We start from the raw sequence: 16,118 nt of genomic DNA on the forward strand, positions 1-16,118 counted from the left end.
ATCATAGCGATAGCCGATTTCAATATTTACCATTCGGTTTTGGTCCACGTATGTGTATTGGAAAACGCGTAGCAGAGATGGAAATACATACTTTGTTATCAAAGGTCAGTTTCTTCATACTTGATCTATTCTCTTAAGTATACAGATAATATACATATAGCATAGTAATTCATAATAATTTGGTAATGACTAAAGAACATTATTAACTTTCTAAAACGCAGCTAATTTTGGAATATGAAATAAAAACCATGAATCCTACCGAAAATACTCTAGTTAACAGGCTCGTCATGGCCGCCAAGGATAAGATGATAATAGCACTTAATGATTTAAAGTAGATATTATGCTACGCTTGTTTTTATGATATATGTTAAATACTCGTACTCACTACTTGACAAGATTTCATCTTCTCGGATATTTTAATAGAAAAATTTAATACAATACTACTACATTTCAATGAATATTTTTGGAAGGCTAAGATAAACGTAAAAATAAACTAGCGAGTAGATTAATGCTTAAATGTTGTAGTGCCTTTCAAAGAGCAAATGTTATCAACTGCAGCTTACATTTATTAAATTCGGCTAATGCCAGACCTGAGGCCTTTCCAATTTAAATTGTTTATCAAAATGAATAAAATGATACCGATATTTCCAGCTATCGACTTAGAGTATTTCTAATGCCGATATTGACATGCATTCCAGAATCTACAGTATAAATACCCGTATATTGTACAAGAGCAGATATAGAATACACCATATTTGGAGCAGAGATCTGCAATTTGTCATTTGTTGTCTGGTTTGGAATATGAATTCAGAGTAACATGAGGAAAGAGAATCTACTGTAAAAGATTATCTTGACATTCTATGAATATGATAACTGTAATAAATATGGGTTATAGTCGAGTGAAACATACTAGAGTAACTATAGTCGCGATAGAACTAGAGCTAGAACTTTTAACATCAGATTTGAAGCAAGACTTGCAAGAGAAATTTCCCTTAAGAAATCGCTGGTAGAGTAATCATAGTAAAACATTGTATACTAAGGATTTCAATGGACTACTTTTGAAAATATCGATTACGGAATTGGGAGTGGACGAGAACCTGAGAAATTGGAAAACCTACGATAGCATGGTATACCATTGCAGCCATACTGAAGTCACCAGCGAAATAGTCGATCTACGTATTTTCAGCTGACTAATTCAATCACTTACCGGTTTAGGGGATAGTATTTGTTCAGAGCTGTACTGCCTACTGTATTCTACCGGTATAGAAAAGCCTTCCGTTTTTATATTCGTATTTTATTTATTTATTAATGATCATCATTGTAGCAATTACTGTTCCATGAATAAGAAAGAATACTCGAGGTAGAGCTTATGTCAACAATAGCTGGAGGTTCTGCAATGTTGTGTTTACATAAATGTACAAGTTTGATTATCTTAACAAATTCGTGGATAACTAATACATGAGAATTTTATAGATATTTCTTAACTACTGTTTAGGTTACTCTAGATTACCGAGAGTAAACCATATTATAACTGCCAGCCTACTGACATAGACACGTATCTTTGTTGGAAAGGAAGCAGTAGAAAGATCAAACATAGATTACTACTATTTATCTATCGATTATTTCAGCAAGGCAATAGATCACTCACATCATTCTAGTTAACAACATGTACCAATCTATCGCGATTGTTTATTTTAGAATAAAGATAGACATACGAGTAAGCCAACGGCTACCATCCTCGATCTACAGCACAGTATTGTATGTGGGCTGATCCATGTTAATAAGCACAAAGAACTTTGCCATCCATTAGCCTATTAATGCAATCGATTAAAAATGCATCGATCGATCGTTAGGCCAACTTGAAAAGCTGCCAATATTATCCCTATCGAGTTGCATTCTACTTGCATACGATAGGCATTTCTTATCCACAATATCCTCAACTAAAAGGCGCTTGTTTAGCCGTTTGTTTATTCTAATTTCTCCAAATTATGATTTAGCCTTGCCTTGTTTCCCAGTAATTCTTGTTGATTTACGCAATCGCAGTCTTATTATAAAATGGATTTCAGAATGTAAAAAACAAGAGATGTGGATGATTGCTTTCCTATCAAGATTGCATCATCGACGTAAGCGATCCTATATAAAGGTGTGCAAATTATTGTTACTGAGGAGTGGCTAGCTGATCGAGTCGAGTGCAGCTCAAGATACTGCATTACCCAAACACAAAATTATTACACCTCTCATCTATCAATCTTGCGGTGCTAACGGATATCCTGTAGGTCTTTTAGATACTTGATGAACGTCATTTTAAAAGAAAGCATAAATCATGGCCTCCCACTAATCTTAAATTAATCGTTTATACTATACAAATTAGTATTGTCTAGTATCAAGAGTAATTGATAAAAGAGCTTTAAAAATATTTTCTACTAGTTTATCAATTGACGACTGAATTGATTGTCGAGCTTTGGCTGCCCTTTGAAATTGGAAACTACCTGCATAAATCATGGCATACGCTATCACCGTTTTGAAGCATCATCGAGTGATTGCAGCATGCAACCCAAGTAGCTCATTACCATTTTTGTCGCTGAGATATTCCACCACCAATGCTAATCCAGTAGAAGATCACGTAGAAATGGCCAATGCAAAGCCTATGGATCAGATTCCTGGACCCAAAGGATTACCAATCATTGGTACACTGCTAGAGTACGCTAAAAATGATGGTTGGGGATTCAAAAATTTATTTACCATGACCGAGAGGAGAAAGCAGAAATATGGCCCAATCTATAAAGAAAAAATGGGAAATTTTACAATTATCGTTGTCTCCGACGCTGATGATGCACAAAAAGTCCTACGTGCAGAAGGTAAATATCCAAATAGGAGTCCAATCGTGCCATTGATCGAGTACAGAAAGAAACGCAACTTACCCATGGGCGTCATGCTTTCGTAAGTAGTCTTAACCAATATTCTTCACTGCGATACTACTAAGAAGATTTTAAGAGCCTCAACACTTTACTTTAATGATCAGTATTACTCTATTAAAGTAACTCAATGATGACAAAATGCTTACCAGTTCTTCACATTTGCTGCTAACACCCAATACAGTAATGTAAATAGAAACGGTTTAACATCTATGCATTGCCACATAGAATTCAGCTTTAATTTTATGTTAATCGTAGTGTATAGGCTTGAAATCGCCACCATTTTGCACAACCATCTAAGGTTACATCAGAATAGTTACCTTTGCTAAATGTAGCTCCAATCATCTATTTTTAATCAATATCAACATCTGCGTCTTCATAGCTAGCCAACTTGAATAACACCACTTTACCTATAATATACAATTTAGCAAAGATGAAGAGTGGAAAAAATTTCGCACTGTGATGGATAAGAAAATGATGAGACCACACGAAGTCTCATGCTATGCTGATAGAATCAACGATGTCGGTGATGATCTCCTACAACGTCTTAAGCGTTGCCGCAGAGATGATGGAATTATACCTGATATCGAGAAAGAAGTTACTAAATATGCAGCAGAGTGTAAGTAATATTAATTGCGAATGACAACAGCGATAACTATCATTATCTAATCTTATCAAGCAACCGTTATATAAAATGATAGGAAAAGAAATAGTAGATGTAAATTAATAGAAGAATTTTAACCTCCTGTACTAATTTTAATTGTAACTATGCAAACAGCCATTGCAACGGTCTTATTCGAAAAACGTCTGGGAATGTTCAACGAACCAATCGATCCTAAAGTTGAAGATTTCTACGAGTCTATCACTAAACTTTTGCTAGCTACCAACGAATTAACGGCCGTTCCCCCTTTTATCTTCAAGTATATCTTTACTAAGAATTGGAAAAAACTTGTTAAATGGTCAGATAAAGCTTTTCAATTTGCTGATGATATCGTAGAGGAGAAAAGGAAAGGACTTGAAAAGAAGATAGCAAGTGCTGATGACATAACTCGATCAGGCGATAGAATTGATTTCCTTAGTTATGTTATAGCTACGGGTAAATTAAATCGAAGTGAGGCAAACGTGGCCATGATAGAGTTACTCTTTGCTGGAATGGACACGGTAAGGCATAGTAAAATAAATGATATACGCATATGTGTTAAATGTTTTAAACAGTAATTAAACGAAGGTACTTTTTAATGCCACAATATGTAGAGTTTACGATAATTATAAAGCATATAAGCTAATAAATCGAAAAAAAATCAACCCAAAAAGCACCTACATAAGTAGTATGTTATATCAGTCACACAATATCTGGCTTATATATTCTTATAAGACACCTTGTCAGTATTGAAATTTTTTATGACTCATAGAACATTCTTTTACCAAGAAAACTATTAAATCGATGTTAAATCAATCAATCTCCATTCTAATAGACCCTAGTTATAATTATGACTGAAACGTGTTTATCCTTTAGGCAACCTCAACGATTTTGTGGACCCTGTACAATCTCGGTAAAAACCCTCAAGTCCAAGATAAATTAAGGAATGAAGTTCGTAGCGTTATGAAAGATTGTAGAGAACCAGATGCAAACTTATTAGAGAAGATGCCATACTTGCGTTCATGCGTGAGGGAAACTTTGAGGTTAGTATTTACTAAACAGAGCAAATGTAATTCAGTATCTTACAGATGTAATAGACTACCACAATTGCTGAATTTGATGCTAGATTTAAATCAGCGATAGAACACATTTAAATTACAGTGATCTAAATTTTGATATGGTAAATTAAAATTTTTTAAAATGAACTTAATAAGAATTATTATTAAATTATTACAGACTTCAGCCAATCGTTTTCGCTTTACCAAGAATTACTGATAGAGATCTTGTACTAAGCGGATATAAAGTACCTGCCCAGGTATAATTGATCCTAAATCGATATTCATTAACTGATTTTTGATAGGATTAGAAAAATAGGCAAAGTATCCTATATTCGAATACTGTACATGTGTCCAGCCTTCGAAATCTTAGCTACGCAATAGTTTTCGTGTGATACCGGTACTTGTGGATTTACCTCAATTTGTTTACTTCAAATAGAGTTTTGTCTTGATTGGAAGCTATATTATGGGCAGAGATGAATCAGTTTTCACTAATCCGCAGCAGTACATGCCAGAGCGATGGCTAAGAGGCAGCGATCGCCAAGGATATCAAAGCGAGAGTCGGTTTCAATATTTACCATTTGGCTTTGGTCCGCGAATGTGTCTTGGAAAACGTGTAGCAGAAATGGAAATACAAAGTTTAATGGCAAAGGTTAGTGCTTATGTTTCGAGATCAGTTATAAAGTACAGTACTTCAACTAGAAAATTTCCACTTTACTTGAGGTAATCCTAATCTGACCAATTTTAAAATAACTCAGTTAATTTTAGACTATGAAATAAAAACGATGAATCCCACCGAAAACACTCCTGTTAATAGGTTGCTCATGGCTCCCAAGGATAAGATGCAAATAGCTTTACATGATTTAGTATAAGCTAATTAGTCTATCCTACGAATTCGATTATAGTATTAGACATGTAAGAAATGCTTTGAATATCTGATATAGTAAAAAATAATATCCTTTTCCTTCTTTCATATACAATTAGCGCTCAGATAAATTGGAGAGAAAAATATCTTCAAAATATTAATGCTCAAAAGTTGATAATTTCCAAAAGTGCAAAAGCAGCTGGTTCTACTGTACTGGTTATAGATTGGTTCTATTAGATAGAGAATTTAAAAATAAGCTAATAAACTATCAAAATTATATTCTAAAGTGCATTTATATTTTAAATTAGGATAGCAAATAAAATGATGAAAATAATTAATATCTGCATTTGGTTTAATCTATATTAATTTATTGTCTTCCTGTGCCGGAAGTCTATTACAAAATTTCAGAGTTCCAAATCGTGATTGAACAATTTCATAGGTATTTATATTTGAACTATATTATTCGATTCAAGATCTTTCAAACCCTAACTTAGATCCTATTTTCCACTAGAACGACAAGCGTAAGAGTAAATGATAACTTAGATTAAGCTGATCCTACGATTTGATATTGCATGAAAAGCGTACGGTATAAAAACCGTAAACCGGTAGTCACATACTTATCCTTCAAGTATATATTACCTAGATAAAAGCTTTAGACTTTCAACTACTGTCACAACAGAAGACTCTCACCTTATTCTCACTCATTTGCACTATGTAAATAAATAAATATTAATTTTGCAATTTGTGGATCACTGTATTTCCGCTGCGATCAATGCCCGAATAAATGATTCATTTATACGAATTTTCTATAACTTTCCATAGTGATCAATCCTGAGCTGGACTACTACCCAAATATATATTTCAATTTTTATGAAAAATTTCTCGTTATCGTCAACCTCAAACTTGGCTAATGCCCAATAAATATTTCAGTCTTCTAAATTTACCGCGATCATTCGTTAAACTCAGTCCTGAACGTTAGCAATGCTTGGATAAATATTTCAATCTCAAGCATGTTTACATTCATTTCTATCATCATAAGCGGTAAAATGAAAGCGAATGAAATAATTCAGCTATTGCAAAAGAGTACTTAAGATGTTAACAAAACTTCTGAAATTACTCATAAATTTATACTACTTCGATAGCCTGATATGAGTTAAAAGGTATACGTGGCTAGTTTTGTATTACTTTAAGTACCTTGAACATTGTTTGTCTACAGCTAGCTGGAGACTGTTATGTCTCCCGTTTGGACAGAATGAGGTAATAAATCCTATTGCACAACTACATTAATGAATCGAATGATACAAGCTTCTAAAGGTTCCTTAGCCTAAAGGATGTCTCGTAGCGACGACGTACTACGCTAAGCATATTTACTTAGCTTAGTCCCGTAATTAAATCAAGATATATCTATCATATACTATACAACCAGTCTTTATTGCAGTTTACATTGTTACAGTATTGAATCATATGGAGCTTATTTATCTGTTGTACCATGAAATTGAGGTCAGATTTGACACAAACTCAGGGTCAAATAGAATTTTTCAGTAGCAACATTGATAAATTTTCAAAATTTTTCATTACTTCGCAAAAATAATCGATAGAACGACTTCTACTTTTCTCGATCAAACTAGTTAGTGGGCACAATAAACAAGGTAGAAAGCAACTTCTAAGATTAAACATTACTTAAGAAATTTATAAGCTATACATTTACAAGCCATAGTCGAAATTAGACTTCGCGGTAGAAATTTGTTTGCTATACATTTTATATACTTTCGCCAAGCAATTATTGAAATTACCGAAGAAATTTGCATGCTATATACCCCTTTATATACTTTAGCCAAGGCAATTGTTAAAATTACTGAAGAAATTTGTTTGCTATATGCATCTTTATATACTTTAGCCAATGCGATTGTTGAAATTGCTGAAGAAATTTGTATGCCATGTTCATCTTTATATGCCGTATTTTAGCCAAAGCAATTGCTGAAATTCGATTTCGCTGAAGAAGCTTGTATGCTATACATTTTATATACTTTAACCGATGTAATTATTAAACTACGAAAGAGGTTTATATGATCTACATATTCATCTTTATTTACGTACTTTAGCCAATGCAATTGTTGAAAACTTAAAATTAGACATTTGCACCATAGCTTTGTACTATAGCTGTTCCGTCCTGTGCATGTCCGTCTAGAACAATTTGCTGAAATTAGACATTACTAAAGAAGTCTGTATGCTATACATCTTTGTATACTTTAGCCAGAAAAACTGTTGAAATTAGACATTACTGGAGAAATTTGTGCGCTATATATCTTGATACACTTTCGTCAGAGCAATTTTTGAAAGGCATGATCAATCGTTAGCTTCTAGTAATCTTTAATTTTCTATTCTACTATGTACTATTGATAAATGATCATTACCAAGACCTGTCTTAAGCGTTTCTAACGATGATATAAATGATTTGTCTGAATTGATTACAGTTTCCGTCGAGCCTAAATTGAAATCATCAATCCAAATGATGTCCTATGCTACAACAATTTGGAAGCATCATCAAGTGGTTGCTGCATGTATTCCGAGAATCTCCTTACCTATCCTATCACTGAGATATTCATCAACGAATGTAAATCCTGTTGGAAATGACTTAGAAATGGCTAATGCAAAGCCTATGGATCAGATCCCAGGGCCGAAAGGATTACCAATCATTGGTACACTGCTAGATTATGTCAGAAATGATGGCTGGGGATTCAAGAATTTATTTGCTATAACCGAAGAAAGAAGACAGCAGTATGGACCAATTTATAAAGAGAAAATGGGACATTATTCTATTGTCTATGTTTCCACAGTGGAAGATGCAGAGAAGGTACTACGTGCGGAAGGCAAATATCCAGATAGAAATCCTATTATACCACTAGTGGAGTACAGGAAGAAGCGCAACCTGTCCATGGGGGTTATACTTTCGTAAGTTGTTTTTGAATGATATTTTAAATAGTTATGCGAACCAGTTTAAGTGTTTTGGATACAAATATTATTTTATTCGAGAATCATTTTAGATCACTCCATTGCTGTAGTTGGCATTTTTATTCTGTACATCATAAGCTCATTGGTGATAAAATGCCTGTTACTACTGTATAAGAAAGAATAGTGGCCAATAGTAGCCTCAACATCTACCGTCTATGCATTGCTAACAGGATAAAAATAATATTATGATTCTTTGATCTTATCATTTTCTGTTTTATTAATACATATGCATCAAGTGTCAAAATTGCAACGATGACATATTGCAGAATATGACATCATAACTGAATCTACATTTATTTATGAGATAGATTCATGAACAATGTTGAATGCAAGTAATATTGCCACTTTACTTTCTATCTTAATTTAGCAAAGATGAAGAATGGAAAAAATTTCGTAGTGTTATGGATAAGAAGATGATGAGACCAAGAGAAATAGCATACTATTCTGACAGAATTAATGATCTTTCCAATGATTTCATTTAACGCCTTAAACGACTCCGCGGAAATAATGGCATCGTACTCGATATCGAGAAAGAAATTAACAAGTATACGGCAGAATGTGAGATGATTAGTTCTTCCATTCCATATATATAATTAATCATTATAAAAATGATCTTATCTAGTATCTTATATATAAATACTACACATAAAAAAACTATCAATAGAGCTAAACACTATTATGCAGAATTTATTTTTATTTCTATTTCCATAATTACAGCCGTTGCAGGTATTTTGCTTGAAAAACGTCTGGGAATGTTTAAAGAGCCAATTGAGCCCAAAGTCGAAGAATTCTATCAGTCTGTTACCAAAATATTAGAAGCTACCAGCGATTTATTGACAGTTCCCGTCTTCGTTTTCAAGTATATCTTCAATAAAAATTGGAAAAAACTGGTTAAATGGTCCGATTTGGCTTTCCAATTTGCTGACGATATTATAGAAGAGAAACGAGAGCAACTTGAAAAGAAGATAACCAGCAGCGGATGACATAGCCCGATCAGGCAGTGGAGTTGATTTTCTTAGCTATGTGATCGCAACAGGCAAACTAAATCGAAGTGAAGCCAATGTGGTCATGATAGAGTTACTCCTTACTGGAATAGACACGGTAAAACGAAATGAAATCAAAATAATGAATCACTTTAACTTGCTAAAGTACAATAATATTGTTAAATACTTTCTATTGTAATGTACCTTAATGGACGATAAGGTATTCTAAATGCTCCCTAATTTCGAGTTTAGATTGATTTTGACTTTAGAATAAAATTGAATGGAACTCAAATACAACGATACTAGTAACCTGTTCCAGAAACAGGACATTGCTTATGGCATATACGCGTATTTCAACGAAATACCAACATAGCATAATATAGCTAATTTATTTGCTAACCTACAAGCAGTTCAACATCGAATAGATGAATAAATCGGGATCTATAGCCATAATTAATTGTCTTTGTATTCCCCTGATAGTCGTTGATTTGTTATTCTATTCAACAGAACCTAGCTGTATTTATTGGAAAATTCATATCCTTACATTTTCTCTAGGGAGCCAATACTCTTTTATGGATGCTGTATGATATCGGTAAAAATCCACGTGTGCAAAATAGATTACGCGATGAAATTAGACGCGTTATGAAAGATTCCAAAGAACCCAATCTAGATTTATTTCAAAAGATGCCATACTTACGTGCATGCCTGCAAGAAACATTAAGGTTAGTGTATAATCAACTAGAAAACATTAATATCCTTCATGAATAACGATAGTAAAGTATTTACATCTTCTAATATTAAAATTTATAAATTTTTATCTTCGAGTGGAGATGACAAGATAAATTTTTATTTCTTTTAATGAAGATGGTAGCAAAATCTGAGATTCTTTGCTATAAGTTAAGAACAATTTTAATCATTATAGAATTCATCCAATTTCCGTTGCCTTACCACGAATCATTAATGAAGATCTTGTACTTAGTGGATATAAAGTGCCAGCTAAGGTATATCGGTATATTCATTAGTTGAGTATATAATTAGGCAAATAGAGCAAAGTATTCTAAATTATAATATTATAAATTAATAGTGTGTCCTTTTTTACGAGTATAGCAATAATTATACTTAGTAAATTAAATAAATTTGTTATTTTCAAATAGAGTTTCGTCTGGATCGGACATTACTTTATGGCTAGAGATGAATCAGCTTTCACTAATCCAAGTCAATACATGCCAGAGCGATGGCTAAGAGGCAGTGATCGCCAAGGAAATAAAAGTGAGAGTCGATTTCAATATTTACCATTTGGCTATGGTCCTCGAATGTGTATTGGAAAACGTATAGCAGAAATGGAAATATATACCTTAATGTCAAAGGTTAGTTCCTATCATCTATACTAAAGTTAGTCTAAATAATCTTTGACAAGACATTATTCTAGCTGAAGTTTATTCTAATCAAATCGATTTAAAATACGTAGTTAATTCTAGAATGCGAAATAGAAACAATGAATTCATCCGAAAATACTCCTATAAACAGAATGATTCTGGTTCCCAGGGATAAAATGCAGATAGCCTTTCATAATTTAGTGTAAGGAGCTACGATAGCGATTAATATGTCACATGAATAGAAACTGTAGATATCCAAGTAATGTTTGTATAATACTAGATACTACAATAGGTTGCTTTTCCTAACTTTTGTTCAATAGCTGGTTGAATACGAAAGCAATAACTAAAGAAATAATAATGCTTGGAAAATTGCTATATCGTATTGATAAAATTAATTTCTTAACTATTGGTCATAGATTAGGAAAGAGAATAGCTTAAGAGTTAACGAAGCACAAGAGCTGTTACATTTCTATAAGATCTCTGTAACTATAAATTAGTTAAATATAAATTAATTGTATTACACAATGAAATTATGAAGAAGCCAAAAGTTGATAATATTTATACAATTTATACTATTTAATCGTCCGTTATCAAAAGTATATTGCAAAATTTCGAAGGTAAAATTTATTAAATTAAAGCTTTCTACAGATAGTCTTTTCTTGATTTTATCATGATTACTCCATTAAAATCTGACTCTATATCCAATATTTCTAATCAAGATCATGCCTATACAAGAATTAACGGAAAATATATCGGATAATCATTATCCTAATATAGTTAAGGAATACAATAAATCACAGTTCCTGTAGATTAATGCATGAAATCTGCGTCTACAATTAAGGAAGATTAAGTTAAGGCATAGTCCACCAAACCTTGTGAAGTACTTAACAATCCATGGTTAAGGGAAATAAAGACCATAATTATTGTACTGCAATTAGTCTATTATTACCTGGTTCTTAACATAACATTTTCGAATATAATTAGAGACCTCCAAGCAAGATAAAAAGTAATGTAAAGAACCTGAATTAATCCAAATTTAATATTTTGGGTAGGATAAGATATGCAATATTACAATATTGTTGATATTTATGATCTTCAATCGCATTTACTGCCAGTTTTAATCCTTTACACGTATATATTTGTAAGTGCCCTAAAAATAATGATATTACTGAAGCCGTATCAAGTAGCTATAGATCTTTATTACATATACGTAATTGATTAAAAAAATTTATTACCTACTACTAGGCAACATATCGTATTAAAAGTCAATGATCATACTAGACTATTTTTGCTCTCTCGAGAATACCTTTTCTTTCACTAATTATTAAAAATTTTCTGAATCCGTGCAGTATTCAAGTAGCCCTAAGGTTTATTAGCTAGAATAGATGATGTCATAGCTGTTCATAAGCCCACTGTATGCTATGATGTCACGAATAATTATATAATTTATGGCAACATAGTAAAGAAAATTTTTAATTTGATTGTTGTATTCGCTTTTCAATTAATTATTAATTAACTACTAATTAAAATCAACAAGGTTATTAAACAGTCCAGTGAATTAATCGACATTGCAAGCTAAAAAAATTACATTGTGTTAATATATCACGGCCATACCTTGTATTAGCCAATACTAAATGCCTAATCCATATCAATTGGTAATTATTCTATCTAATATGATTTAATATAAATATATTATTTACTGAAGCTGATTCATAGTGTAATGACATGTCTAAGCAAGATGAAGATCTGACTATAGTTTTTTCAAAATTGGAATGTGCTGTTGCTATTTGATATTAAGATTGCATCAAAGTAAAATTAATTAAATACCTATTTATGTGTTAAATCACATATATATGAGAATCTATTTACTAATGCTTACATCATCCCTAGGCAATAAATGATCTAAATAAATGCATTAATCATCTTATACTAGTTATATGCTGTTATCTACTCTGAACAGTCAGGTATTGATCTTTTTAAGCGTGCCATATATTTGATCTAACTACTAATAAAGTTTGAAATCCCCAAATTTCGAATACAAATCAATCTATTTCGTATTGCATTTAAATAGATATTTATGATTGAGTTTAGCGGTGTGACACTCTTGCGTATCCTAGTAGGGCAGAAACCATGACTTAAATTTTCATAGCCAAACATATCTATTTACTTTATGAGTAATTATCAACACAAAAAATGACTACATCTGACAAATCAAAAGGAAATCTCTTGCTAAGTGTTAAAACAATCTATTTACTTAGTAAATACCGTGTTTTTAACGCTCTAAAGGATATACAAATAAGTAGAAGCTTATGATTACCTAGATCGAATCATAAGCTTTCACAACTTTAATTGGTTAACAGATTTTTAAAATGGTTATAAAATTGTTTCCTCTTTTTATTAAATGATAGAAGTCGCTGATGAAGCAAAGGATAAATTCCAGTGAATTTCGATACACGACCAGCGCTCTATTACCGAATGAGCGAAGAGCTAATTTTTATTCGAAACCTGAATAGGCTTTCCTAAGTATTGAATACGCTCAAATAGTAATACAGTACATTCAATACAGCGATTAGAAAGTGCATCAAATTTGCGATAGTAATCAAGAATGTTGATAATTAATAACCGAAATTCATGATAATTGATCACAAGTAGCGCGAATACCGCTTTAAAATCTTTTTTTGGTTGATTTTGTAAATATTATATCCATCAAAGGTATCAATTTTGTAATTAGATCAGGCTTAGGATTTTTAATAAAATAATATTGCTAAAAATAACTTAATATTAACAAGCAGCCAAATAAGCAGAATTAAAGCGCTGCACCAGTATAAAATAAATTTTATTTTATTCATTTACTAGCTAATTGCTCTATATCACAGTCATTCATTTTCTTAACACAAGCCATTTCGCTACTAGCTTCCATCAGCATTTACCATTATAATATTGTACAAATCCTTTTACGATTTAACTTTGTCTCTTGATCGGGTGGATACAAAACGGCATTAATAGCTTCATCAAAGACCTCTCTTAGCCCTTTTCGTGTCTTTGCAGAACATTCACAATACGCTACTGCGCCGATCTGGCTAGCTATTCGACGACCTTTGTGAGTCATTACAACTGAATCCTTTTCCGTCTTTCTCTCTTCATTGATTTCATCCCGTACATCCGTCTTAGTACCCACTAATATAAATGGTACTGAAGGGCAATGCTGAGTAATTTCTCGTAGCCATTTTTCCGAGGCATTATGTAACGATATTGGATTAGTAACCGAGAAGCAAATCAAGAAAATATTGGTCTGAGGATAGGATAATGGCCGAAGTTGATCGTAATCTTCTTGTCCAGCTGTATCCCATAATCCTAATGTAATTTGCTTATCATCAACCAGCAAATTTGCAGTATAATTATCAAATACAGTAGGAATATATTCTTCGGGAAATTTATTGGATGTATATGATATTAATAAAGAGGTCTTGCCAACGGCACCATCGCCCACTATTACACATTTAATTGACTGCATAAATTATCAACGATTTTTTTTTAATTGCCTAAAGAATAAATAGTACCATAAAGTAGAGTATGAATATACAAGGTATAATGAGAAAATAGCTCAAAATAAATTTAAAAAATATTAATTTACTACAGTAATATCTAATATTAAAGTCCAAATTATTTATAATTAATATTATCTTGATAAAATTTGTAGCTGTATGTCTATAAGGATTAATCTCTCGCATTGAAGTATATAAAAAACATCTTGCAATAAAATAAGAAAGTTTTTAAAATGGATTGGTAAATTGCCCTTGATAAAGAAAAAATTGAATTTACTACTTTGTTGTAAAAGTCGTACAAGGAATTACTCACTTTCACAAACTGAAAACTGTTCTACTGGCGAAAAATTATTTACACTACTACTAAATTATATATTCATTTTACTATAGAATACAATTATAGTCAAATTTTGGTGACAAATTATATGACGGTGCTATAGAATAAAATACATGTCAAGCAAGTCTTGCAATATGTTATATCTAACTTCAAATAAATCAAGGTTACTGCAAACTCTACTATAAGATAATCAAACATACTATTTACAGGAGACATTTCACCATAAAGTAAATTTATTCTATTCAGTAGTGAATATGCTTTTAATTATTGAAAGTTGAAACTAATAATAAATTCTGAAAGTGTAGATAAAAGCTGAGGAATTTTGGAATTAATTTCACTAGAATTTTATCACTTCGAGATCATGCTTTAAACAAATTAAATTATGGCAAAATAAATTTTTTTCAATTAATCTGTGTGCTTAGAGTTATATTACTATAGAAAAATGAATTAAACTGTGATTAACTCATCCTTTGTAATATGATGACGTTCTATCCTGATTTCTAAATGATCTAAACTTATAGTAACCTATACTATACTTGCCTGGATAAATAACAAAATGTTTCGAATGATCCTTTTGATCCTTTTTACTAAACGCAAGAATTTCCTGTGTAATTTTCAGTCGTTTGAATATAATACTCCCCGCTATGTAATAGAGTAAATTGGATGAGCGTTGCCTTTTAACTAACAGTAGGTCATAAATATCGATCAATCACATCTACGTCGATAGAGTTCCCGTAAGAAACACCAGACCCTTTGCAACTCTGTAAATACGTGTATAAATGATGTAACGGTAGATAACGTCCATGAAAATTTATAATTGTCCTTAATGTATAAGCATTGTCGCTAAATAAAGTAGAGTAATTTTCAAAAATGGCAATGACAAAATCAATGCGAGACAGCTGTACAATATATAGCCAGGATAATAATGATTCATTTTCTATTGCTGTTATTAAACAGTAATAATACCAAGAGTACAGTATTACGGATCTCTATAAAAGGATAGAGCTAATACCTGACTATTTAAATCAATTATTCCCAACTAGGATACTTATCTAAACACAGTATATTTCCTAGGCGGGATTATATATACTGTATGTCATTATTCTTTCTATTATGGCCATGAATTTTTTTAATATAGGAACTCTATAAGCAAAGCACGATCTCTGTACTGTATAAGACTTTCTGATATACTGTACAAACTATATTGATCGAATGTGGTATGATCTAGCATAGCAGTCATTTAAAGGATATTTTCATTTATTAATGCAACTTTTATATGGAACCGTTATTCCGTAATAGGATCTTGTTAGATTAAGCTAGAGTACTTGTGATGACATTTTATTTGATCCATCTTCTCTTAATTATCATTGTCACCATAGCAATTTTGTTA

General features: G+C 31.9%; 4 protein-coding genes across 4 annotated transcripts in view; 3 read left to right on the forward strand and 1 right to left on the reverse strand.

Moving 5' to 3' along the window:
- TRIADDRAFT_51438 (uncharacterized protein) overlaps nucleotides 1-335 on the forward strand; it is a gene marked incomplete at both ends in the record, with an annotated part of 3,054 nt that extends 2,719 nt beyond the window's left edge. The window contains one exon of the mRNA XM_002107650.1: nucleotides 222-335. Within this exon, the coding sequence (XP_002107686.1) occupies nucleotides 222-335 (114 nt within the window). The remainder of the gene's footprint in view (nucleotides 1-221) is intronic.
- A 2,408-nt stretch (nucleotides 336-2,743) lies between these two features.
- Nucleotides 2,744-5,558, forward strand: TRIADDRAFT_36897 (expressed hypothetical protein; the record flags this gene model as incomplete). Its single annotated transcript, XM_002107651.1, has 7 exons — nucleotides 2,744-2,940; nucleotides 3,344-3,534; nucleotides 3,694-4,076; nucleotides 4,432-4,598; nucleotides 4,792-4,870; nucleotides 5,050-5,262; nucleotides 5,369-5,558. 7 exons carry the CDS (start codon nucleotides 2,744-2,746, stop codon nucleotides 5,480-5,482), a joined length of 1,344 nt encoding a protein of 447 aa, XP_002107687.1. The 3' UTR covers nucleotides 5,483-5,558.
- A 2,426-nt stretch (nucleotides 5,559-7,984) lies between these two features.
- On the forward strand, nucleotides 7,985-11,655 carry TRIADDRAFT_51440 (uncharacterized protein; the record flags this gene model as incomplete). Its single annotated transcript, XM_002107652.1, has 6 exons — nucleotides 7,985-8,427; nucleotides 9,152-9,377; nucleotides 10,026-10,192; nucleotides 10,393-10,471; nucleotides 10,625-10,837; nucleotides 11,566-11,655. The coding sequence occupies 6 exons, from the start codon at nucleotides 7,985-7,987 to the stop codon at nucleotides 11,653-11,655; spliced, it is 1,218 nt and encodes a 405-aa protein (XP_002107688.1).
- Nucleotides 11,656-13,778: 2,123 nt separating this feature from the next.
- Nucleotides 13,779-14,360, reverse strand: TRIADDRAFT_19095 (uncharacterized protein; the record flags this gene model as incomplete). Its single annotated transcript, XM_002108448.1, has 1 exon — nucleotides 13,779-14,360. One exon carries the CDS (start codon nucleotides 14,358-14,360, stop codon nucleotides 13,779-13,781), a length of 582 nt encoding a protein of 193 aa, XP_002108484.1.
- Nucleotides 14,361-16,118: the final 1,758 nt, after the last annotated feature.

The sequence above is a fragment of the Trichoplax adhaerens genome, genomic scaffold, assembly GCF_000150275.1.
Source record: "Trichoplax adhaerens TRIADscaffold_1 genomic scaffold, whole genome shotgun sequence".
Lineage (NCBI taxonomy): Eukaryota > Metazoa > Placozoa > Uniplacotomia > Trichoplacea > Trichoplacidae > Trichoplax > Trichoplax adhaerens.